Raw genomic sequence first — 11006 nt, forward strand, 5'->3', positions numbered from 1 at the left:
TTTTTATAGATAGAAATACAAAAATTATAAAAGAGGTAGAATGTTATGTGATTATACCTGTACACGTAGAATAAGATGATTTTGCATTAATCACAAGTGAAACGTTGATGAAAACATAATAAAAACTGAACAAACAGCAACCGAAACGTTGTTGCCGAGTTCAGCTTCTATTATTTTTTGTTTCCTTCATTTGGGACTAGTGTGGCACTTGCAGGATTGTTTATTAATATACTATGTAGATGTTTTTCTTGCAGCTGTCCGATTCTGAGAAGACCCTCACTAATGGCGTCAAGCCCATCTCGCCAGAGCAGGAGGAACTCATACATCGATTAGTCTATTTCCAAAACGAATATGAACATCCCTCAGAAGAAGACGTCAAACGAATCATCGTAAGTGATTTTTATAGATGTATTTCAACTGGATGTAATACTTTGTTTTATGTTTCAGAACCAACCAATGGAAGGAGAAGACCAATGTGATATTCGGTTTAGGCATATAACTGAAATCACCATTTTAACCGTACAACTTATAGTAGAGTTTGCTAAGAGGCTACCTGGCTTTGACAAACTCTTACGAGAAGACCAAATCGCTCTCTTAAAGGTAAATCGCACTTAAAATCACTCGTACAACCTTATTTTTAACACTAACAACTGTTATTATTTTTTCAGGCATGTTCTAGTGAAGTTATGATGTTCCGAATGGCCAGGAGATACGACGTTCAGTCAGACTCCATCCTGTTCGTTAACAATCAGCCATATTCTAGAGATAGTTACAACCTGGCTGGTATGGGTGAGACTATTGAGGATCTCCTACACTTCTGCAGGACAATGTACTCTATGAAAGTTGATAATGCTGAATATGCCCTACTTACAGCCATCGTCATATTCTCAGGTAAGTTTGTCACTTATAAAATCACTAGCGCTTAAATTATTACCGCAATAATTTAAGCAAGTGTGATATTTGGTAAGAAAATTCCACATCAACGTTAATCGTTTAATCAACATGAAACTCTATTCTCCGAATCCACCGTGCTTAAACTGTTTCGTTTCAGTAAACAAATTCATATCAGAAAAGAGGTTCAATATGTAATACCCAAAAATATCAAAAAAATTAAAGTACATGTAAGTAAACAGTTTGAATTTCGCCATCAAGTCATATAAAATGGACTTCTTCATCTTATTGGAGCTGCACATGACAGCAGCCGACCATTTCTTTTATTGTTTTTAGATGAGCGGAACCATATGACATATTTTATTGAGGATCTACATTAGTATGAGTTTTTAAATTCAACGATAGTATGCATCGACTGTTTATTGTATTTTTCTAATTTAAAACATATAAAGAGAGACATATTTTAAAATATATTTCCATCAATGAACTTAAAAACTTACGCATTAGTTCAACGTATACTTTATTCCATGCATTTTTCTTAATATATTTGTCATGGTATTGTCTGCAAAAGGTATCGTATAAAACGTGGCACTTTTGCATCTCACTGTTCAATTTTTTTGCACCGATGACCATAGCAACAAGATCGGCTATTCTGTGGCACTGTTGACTGACAATACTGACATAAAAAATATTGAACATGTGCATAAACATTATCATACGTGGTCTATTCTCTGAACCAAAGTTGAATTGATCAAAAAATGGAACGATTTGTATTCGTTTTGTCAGAACTACATTGTTAGCGCATGTTTAATGGAGTGTTTGCAATAAAAGTGAATGTGAATTGTACAAACAATTTCATTAAATATATATATATATATATATATATATATTTAATGAAATTGTTTGTACAATTCACATTCACTTTTATTGCAAACACTCCATTAAACATGCGCTAACAATGTAGTTCTGACAAAACGAATACAAATCGTTCCATTTTTTGATCAATTCAACTTTGGTTCAGAGAATAGACCACGTATGATAATGTTTATGCACATGTTCAATATTTTTTATGTCAGTATTGTCAGTCAACAGTGCCACAGANAAGGCATAGTTTAGAGCGTCACAGCTGTACAGGGTGATTCACTAGATTCTGACTCTCCCTCCCATTAACGTTTTTGTTTTAAGTTATAAAAAAATGTGAAAAACATAGTCCAAATAAAATGGCAGCGAATGTGAACTTTGTTAATTTAAATGGAACACCCTGTATATTTTTACATATTTGGATAAAACGTTCCCTGTCGAGTTATTGTGTCCATCTCTAACAATGAGATAATATTAAAAAAATAATAATTATTATTAATAATAATAATTAAAATAAAGGTTTTTTTATTAAGAAAATAAGACATTTTGTAATTGTTAGAACTCTTTCAGGCATTTTTGCCCTTTTTCCAATTACATAAGGATTTAAATTTAGTTGTAATATATTTTGACATATCGGATATTGATATAGTTCAAAATGCGTATAGTACAATTAAACAGAACAGGGCAAGTTTTATCACATTAGTTTATTTTCTGTTAATATCTGAAAAGGTGGCAAACATTCCATTATATCTTGTTCATTTTCGCTGACAAGATAATCGGCTGTCGATTGTACATCTCTGATAATTCTGGATAATTTGTTTCGATATTACTCATGTGTTACGAAGTGTATTTCAATACATAAGGCGTCCTCATACCATATTAGACCACTAAATTGTTATAAAATATCACACAGATTTATGAAAACATATAAATATGGTTTTGTTATTAAAAAAAAACAAAAAGTCGGACGTCAACTGTCTATCTACACTAGGGTGGCCCAAACAAAAACCAATATATTTTTTTCGTGTCTTGTGAAAATATTTTAGTTTATCATGTTTTAAGAGCCCCCTCAAAAAATCAGCTCAAAAAAAATTTTTTTTAGAGGTCGCTTAAAATTTTTTAAAATTTCTAAAATCGTTAAAAATTTAATTTTTTTTTTAATTTTTTTTCTCGTTATGATTTTCTAGGATGAAAAAAATCTCAATTCTGAAAATTTCAAATCAATATGTTAATTTCTAAAGGTCACTCATAATTATTTTAACTTTAAAAGTAGTGTACCTAAAATGTTTTCGAGTGACCTCTAAAAATAAATATCAACGAACTAATATTTTTGTTTTATTGAATTTGATGAACAAAAGAACAGAAATAAATCACGAGACACTTGAAAAATTTCTCGAGGCAAAATTTACTACCGCACTGAGTATCAAATATTTATAATTTTTTAATTTTTTTAAATTTAAGTGAGATTGATTTGAAATTTTCAGAATCAAGATTTTTTCAACCTAGAAAATGATAAAATAACGACAAAAATTTAAAAAAAAAAATCAATTTTTGACGATTTTGAAAATTTTTAAAAATTTTGAGCGACTAGCAAAATTTTTTTTTGAGCTGATTTTTTGAGGGGGCTCTTAAAACATGATAAACTAACATTTTTCACAAGACACGAAAAAAAATATTGGTTTTTCTTGGGCCACCCTAATCTAAACCCATGAAAAGAATCATTTCTAGGATTTTTTTTATTACCGTAATAACATTTTAAAACAAAATTTTTAGTAAAATAAGTTTCCATGTATGATTCGTCATATACAAATTGTTTGGATTTTTTTTTTATAACCTAATGATTTCGTTTTCAGAACGGCCAGCGCTTATAGAAGGCTGGAAGGTGGAAAAAATTCAGGAGATCTATTTAGAGGCTCTGAGGGCCTACGTAGATAACAGAAGAAAGCCCAGGCCAGGCACTATATTTGCGAAACTGCTGTCCGTACTGACAGAACTCCGAACGCTCGGTAACCAGAACTCTGAAATGTGCTTCAGCCTGAAACTGAAGAACAAAAAGTTACCGCCATTCCTGGCCGAGATATGGGATGTCGATTTGAAGACATAGTAGAGGAGGATACGAGAAAATCCGGAGAACCCGGGAAGGGTGGTGCTCCTTTGTTTCGCTGTTCGTTTTTAACTTTTAATTTCTCTGATGAGTTGTACATACAGTGAGAGAGAGAGAGAAAGAGATATGGCATGAAATCAGATTACTTAACACAAAGAGAATGACAGTTGGACAGTGCACCACCAAAGTTGGCTGTGAAATATTATATAAAAGTTATTCTTTTTTTACTACTAACCCTCGACGGCATCTAGAAATGTTATATTATGAATAGTTTTTATTTAGATGATTATGTAGTTCGATTTTCGTATAAGAATCAAACTATACGTAGATTTTATAAGCCTCTATGAACTTTTATAAAACTTTATCTTGGCAAAATGCTTACTTAATTGGTAAGACTGGACTGGACTGAAAACAAGGTGCCTTCACGAAAAAAAAACAAGGATCATTCAGACTGAGGGCAGGTGCAAGCGAAAACTAGGGACCGTTGAACAGGAAGGGAAAATTTTATGATCTGGAATCGATAATTTAAAGTGCAATTTAGTTTTTAATAAATTATTATTGATTCGTTTAGATGAATTTTACGCACCAATTTAGGAGTGGATACGGGGGGCAGAATTACTTCATACAAAATTATTAAGAATAAAATGCAACCGTCCGATGTAGCGTCTTGCAACGTTAACAATGACAGTGGAAGTGAAGTGATTCAAACACACCGACTCTGACAGTGCTATTTCCTGACGTGTGCCATTTATTTTTGGGCATGGGTCACACATACGTATAATAATAACCACTTTACAGACTATCCTGCCTTTAAGAACTATTGATGTTTAAACTCTTTTGATGTGTAGTTCATAGTCTACTCATTTTTTATACGATATAGTTTCCGCCATTAGTATTTCTGCTGCTACATATACAAGCATTACATAACGTATATACATATTTTTCATCGATGTAGATAAAACATATTTTCATAAATGAGACAGATGTATTTTTTTTCAGACACCGTTATTTTTGCGCGCCATCTAATGCCTTACGGACATGGCCCGGCCAGCTGTGCACAAAATCCCACTCTCACTTTCACTACAACTTGATTAGTCCCTAACAATAAAAAAAAAAGATCTCAAAGATAACCACAACAAATCGTACATATAAAGAATATTTGGTATCGTCCAATAGTTTTTATATACAGTGTGGACCAGGACATTTTTTCAAAAATTTGATCGAATGCATGAATCGAATAAATTTTATTATGATAATCCAATTGGTTGGTCATCTGTTTATTAAAAGTTTGGCTAAATAGCTTTCATTTGTATCACTTAAGAGGGCTCTATAGCAAATAGACAACCAGCAATACATTTGTATAGATTTTATTACACAGTTTGTCTAAATACGAATGAATGCACAAATATCAGACTTTCCCCCATTTTAACGCAGATTTTCTATAACATAGACTTCGTTTGAAACACAAATTACTTTTTGGTGCAAAAAAAATTGTAATTTACGATGCAAATTACAAATTTATTTACAACAAAAAGTAATTTGAGTTTCAAGCGAACTCCATTTTATTGAAAATTTGCGTTAAAATGGTGGAAAGTCTGTTATTTGTGCATTAATTCATATTTAGACACACCGTGTAATAAAATGTATAAAAAGGTGTTGCTGGTTGCCTATTTGCTTTAGAGCCCTCTTTAAACCACAAATTTCTGTTTAATTCCAAAATCTATGAGGTATTGAAAATGCCTGACGATGAAATATTGGCCAATTACTGACATTTGGTTTCTATAAATGATAAATACGAGGGGGAATTCAGAAATAACCGGACACCAAAAAATGTAGAATTTATTTCTTTGGGTTACAAACATTAGTCGCCTTCGAAGTACTCTCCATTAATATTAATATACTGGTTCAAACGTTTCTTCCACTGCACGAAACACCTTTCGTACTCGTTTTCCCCGATGCCTTGCAGCGCCGCCTTTGATTTTCTTTCAGCTCCATTTCATCCGAGGGAATAAAAAAATCACAGGGTGCCAGATCAGGTGAGTAGAGTGGGTGTCGTGGTTTTTTGCCAACAAATCATGTTTCCTTTTCATCAGAATTCAACAAATGGGGAACGAAAGGACATATCAACCATGTCTAATACACTTTTACTAAACAAAAAACAAAATTTCAATGCCGCACACTGTTCTCAAATATCAACCGTTTTAAAAAATCAAAGAAGTCAAAATAGTCATCGCACGAAAGCTGTCTCAGGTGCTTGCTACACCCGTCTTGGCAGACTGATTCAGGAGAGGTTACGTAACACCCATCTAGCGGGAGAAGCCCGAACTACAAGAGCGGCATGTCCAATTATTTTTGGTTCCCCCTCATAGTGGATGTTTATTGTGAAAATTTTAAGTCCTGTGTAAAATTGTGACGTAGCTAGTTATAATCGGCAATGTCACTAATTGGTTAATTTTTCATGTTCCAACATTTCGTATGAACCCTAGATTCTTAAATGGAAACAGATATTTCGTCTATATAAAAAAAATTTTCAATTTGTCAAAATTTAGGGCACAGCATTTCTAAATAATTCTGAAAAAATATTTCTTGTTAAAAATTCCCGCTTGCGTTCAAATATAAAAACATAGTATCATATGAGCCAACATATACAGTAGGGTGACGAATATTTTTTTTATCGTGTCATGAAAATATGTTAGTTTATCATGTTTTAAGAGCTCCCCCAGAAAATCAGCTCAAAAAAAATTTTTTAGAGGTCGCTCAAGAGAAATAGAATTTTTTTTTCTCGTTATTTTATCATTTTCTAGGTTGAAAAAAACCTTGATTCTGAAAATTTCAAATTGATATTTTAATTTCTAAAGGTCACAAAAAATTTCTCGAGGCAAAATTTACTACCGCACTGAGTATCAAATATTTATAATTTTTAAATTTTTTTAAATTTAAGTGTCTCGTTATTTATTTCTATTCTTTTGTTCGTCAAATTCAATAAAAAAAAATTATTAGTTCGCTGATATTTATTTTTAGAGGTCGCTCGAAAACAGGTACATTACTTTGAAAGTTAAAATAATTATGAGTGACCTTTAGAAATTAAAATATCGATTTGAAATTTTCAGAATCGAGATTTTTTTCAACCTAGAAAATGATAAAATAACGAGAACAAAAATTAAAAAAAAATAAATTTTTGACGATTTTGGAAATTTTTTAAAATCTTGAGCGACCTCTTAAAAAATTTTTTTAGAGCTGATTTTTTGAGGGGGCTCTTAAAGCATGATAAACTAACATATTTTTGACAAGAGACGAAAAAAGAATATTAGTTTTTTTTTGGGCCACCCTAATATACAGGGTGTCTTCTACTTCGTAAAGTTTACTAATATTGGTTGGTTGGTTTTGTCCATAAAAGTTAATAATGCACTATATCAATTAAGAAATAAGCAATCATTTTTTAGTTAAAATTTTGCCATTTTAGATAATATATTTTATGAAAAATTGAGTAGGCCTTAATATCCGGACTCATTTTTTCAGAAATAAGAATAAGTTACAGATTATTTTTTAACCAAGCAGAATCGTTTTCCTAATTGTCAAATTTAAATATAAACATTTTTTGTCATTGATATCAATGGTTAAAACTATATGTAGACACACTGTACGTACATCTTGGAAAAGATAGCAAATATTTATATATTTCAAAACTGGCACGGTATATTGAGTTCTAAAGATAAAATTAAATACTAATTATATTTTTAATAATTCACCCTGTATATTTTCAACTCTATCCGTGAACATACTGTATATAAAAAGTTGGTTTGAATCATTTGTTCCAAAAATTTTTTACGGAGGTTCTCAATGGATCATGCTGTATATTATTTACAGTGTGACTTGATTTAAGTTAAGTTAATACCTTTGAATGTTAAATATTCAATTATTTAACAGTATATCATCATATTTAAACCTCGAGAAGCTAATTTCATCTTATTATTTTAGTAACATTCTTTTTCTAAACAAGCAATAACGGTTTTGCATTTTGTCCACAACTGAACTGGGCCAAAAAGCACATATTTATTTACTCAGGAGTCAACCCAATACCTTATTTCATCAGGTAATAATAAAATATCGGCAATATATATAAATGCCCATAATTCTATAAATAAAGTCATGTTTGTGATGATTCTAATTCAGATGGCCTTTCGATGTAGAATGTTGTTTGTAAATTGTTCAGAAATATATTATTTATCGTCGAGAGATCTGCAGATTTTTATATTAGATAGATGATACACCCTATACTAAGTGTACAAATAATAATGGTACAAAGTTTTTCAGGAAATTGTTAATTGTAATCAGCAATCGGTTGACTCCTTTCGTTTACATCCTCACTGCCAGCAGTGACTCTGTCTCTCACACCCCATCAAATATCTTATTCTACTAGTGTTTCACTCTATGTCTCTGCCAGAATTCCAAAAATAACCACAGCCTACTTTTGGAAAAAATGCCACTTACACTTTATCACCCCGGTCATCGTATTTTATAGTGTTAAGGATACTATAAGTAAAAAAATGTTTTCCTAAATGACGTGTCAAGTTATTTTTTCACGAAATCGATATGTTATTGTTGAATTATCTTTAGAAAACATGCCGACTGTACCGATCGTAGGCGGTGTTCGTTTTTGGGGTGCTTGGCACAAAATCCATGCAGTCTTATAAGAGTGTTTTAGTCAGAGACTTTTTAAAAAAATACAGCCCTTCATTATTCACGATATTATTGGAAAGAGTCTCTGAATAATTCGGCACAAAACCTTTAAGATAACATTTGACACTGCCAAATTATTTGGACTGCCATCAAAGTAACCGTAGTTTTCATAAATGTATGTCTCATAGAAAAACGGCTGCATGGATTCATTACGTATTTAAACATTAAAAAGGACTGTGCTGTTTTCGTGTACCCTTGCGAGAATCTCCCCTTCGCATCACCGAGTTTTGTATCGACGATTATTATGCGAGCGATGCCTAGAAGAGATTTCCGCAGGGTAGAGTGGAATGCAAAAAATTGACACTGGCGTTGGTTGATGCAGTTATATGGGAAACTTTTATTTATGATCTTTAATACTTAACAGGAGAAGATATTATTCATTTTTTAGAATGAGATGTCTTAACGATTTCATTTGAAATCCAATGACCAGCAGCCCATCACTTTATTCAAGGATACACTCTATTACCAATAATTAAGATTTTCAAAAGAATAGAAGGTACTGAACATGATTTTGTGACACATATTTTGAGTTTAAAATCTCTTGATAAAATAATTTGGATTACATGGAGAAAAAATTTTCTTTCCTGTCTTTTGATTTTAACTAATAATTAAGTGTAAACAGGCCGATATCTAGGGAGTGGGCTATGGGTGATATACCCTCTGGAACTAACGAGATCAGGAGGCCTCAGCAAGATCTGGTAAAATCAAACCGAAAATTTTGAAGATGATGTATAAAAACAAAATAAACCGCAAAAAAAACTCAAATCGAACTACTTATATTGGTAACTCGTTGATTGCGGAATAATTTTTTTTTTAAGAGCTTCAGGCCCCACCATAGGTTAATAACACCCTAGATCGTATCTAGAACAAACCACAAAGCTTTTATTTGTATTATTGTCAGCGTTTTGTCACTGTATGTACTGTGACATTCTCAGGACACTACGATAAAATTGATAAATTGGTATAGTTGTTACGATCTCAATTGGAACCGCATAAAAACATTTAACTCATAAATTCTACGGAATCCATAGACGTCCAGAAAAATTTAGTCCTGTCTCGTCTAGATGTACTATATTCCAACCATATAATTACCATACGATTGTCAAGTTTTATCACATTGTTCACTATTTTCAATTTTCAAACATTCATATATATTTAATATAATACGTTGACTTTTTACGTGTAAATCTTTGTTTTTAAACTCTTGAGTTTGTTTCGATACTTTCGATAAAAACCGGTTCCACTATTTGGGGATTTTCCTGAGTTATTTCATTATCCTCCGCTTCAACGTGTCTCCAGAGAGCCACGCTAAATTACTAGATAATTACATATAACATTTATTTTAATAACTATTGCCCTTTACTGGTTACGATATGAACAAATAATAATATCGACTAATAAATAATAATACGTATTACACCAACAAGTAATGCTCTGCACTACACTGGCAAAGCGGCAAAGCTAAGTGAACCTGTGTACCATACAAAAAAATTATTTACGACCTAGTGGACCAATACAGGTTTGCTTTGATGACCAGCGCGCCGCCGTCAATTCTACATCAGGTGGACTAGTTTACCAATACCAGATTCGCCGAATTGCTATTCGAGTATAAATTACGGGACACATCATGGTCAAAGCATAGGAAGAAATTTCAGGAGAAGTGCATACGGTCCTGTGCTTTAAGATTTATGGGTTCCAATTGACATCGTAATAACTTATATATAATATACAGTATGCTAATAATACATATTACAATTTAATTTAATAGGTTTTTTATATATTTTAAATCGTAATATGGGTGATTATGTAAATGTTATATACATAACGTTATGTAAATTTTATTGTGGTATCCTGAGGAGGTCACCAAACAAACGTGACGAAATATCGATATATATAGAAAATTTCTGTTTACTTTGAAATTTACTCTCACTTTCCATTAGTGACTAATAAATATTATATCTAAAAAAATTTCAGTATGTCGTATAGCCCACACCATACTAAATATTTTAAATAAAAAAAAATTACACTGAACTAAATCTGAAACAGGAATAATATCAGATTTGCAAATTTATCATGAGATCTAAGAAAATGTACTAAGAATTTTTGTTTGCCTGATTACATTGAAGACAAGACACTACACAGATGAGTGTCAACAGGATGGCTATATTGCTTTGGCTAACAAAATATTAAAATATATCTATCTTTTCAATAGAACTGTTATAGTTTTCTTATAGATAACTTTTAACAATGAACATTCATCAATCAATTTCCGTGGATATCAATACGCTTGAAACGGACTTAAGTACCTTCTGTTTCTATAAATAAACCACGTTAAAATGATGGGCTATTGTTCTCGATGTTTGTACGATAATGTAAATAATCTCTGGTAATGATTTAGTCATTTTGTTAA

The 11006-nt window shown here is 31.7% G+C and overlaps 1 protein-coding gene across 4 annotated transcripts in view; it reads left to right on the forward strand.

Moving 5' to 3' along the window:
- The window catches only part of LOC108903233 (ecdysone receptor), a 521233-nt gene extending 515993 nt beyond the window's left edge, over positions 1-5240 (forward strand). For 2 of the 4 annotated variants that reach the window (XM_018705334.2, XM_018705350.2), the window contains 4 exons: positions 240-389; positions 448-600; positions 669-891; positions 3606-5240. In XM_018705334.2, the coding sequence (XP_018560850.1) occupies positions 240-389; positions 448-600; positions 669-891; positions 3606-3856 (777 nt within the window). In that variant the 3' untranslated portion in view covers positions 3857-5240. The remainder of the gene's footprint in view (positions 1-239; positions 390-447; positions 601-668; positions 892-3605) is intronic. The other 2 variants (XM_018705342.2, XM_018705358.2) reach the window with 1 other exon arrangement.
- Positions 5241-11006: the final 5766 nt, after the last annotated feature.

The sequence above is a fragment of the Anoplophora glabripennis genome, unplaced genomic scaffold (genome assembly GCF_000390285.2).
Source record: "Anoplophora glabripennis isolate ALB-LARVAE unplaced genomic scaffold, Agla_2.0 scaffold12, whole genome shotgun sequence".
In the NCBI taxonomy this organism is placed as follows: domain Eukaryota; kingdom Metazoa; phylum Arthropoda; class Insecta; order Coleoptera; family Cerambycidae; genus Anoplophora; species Anoplophora glabripennis.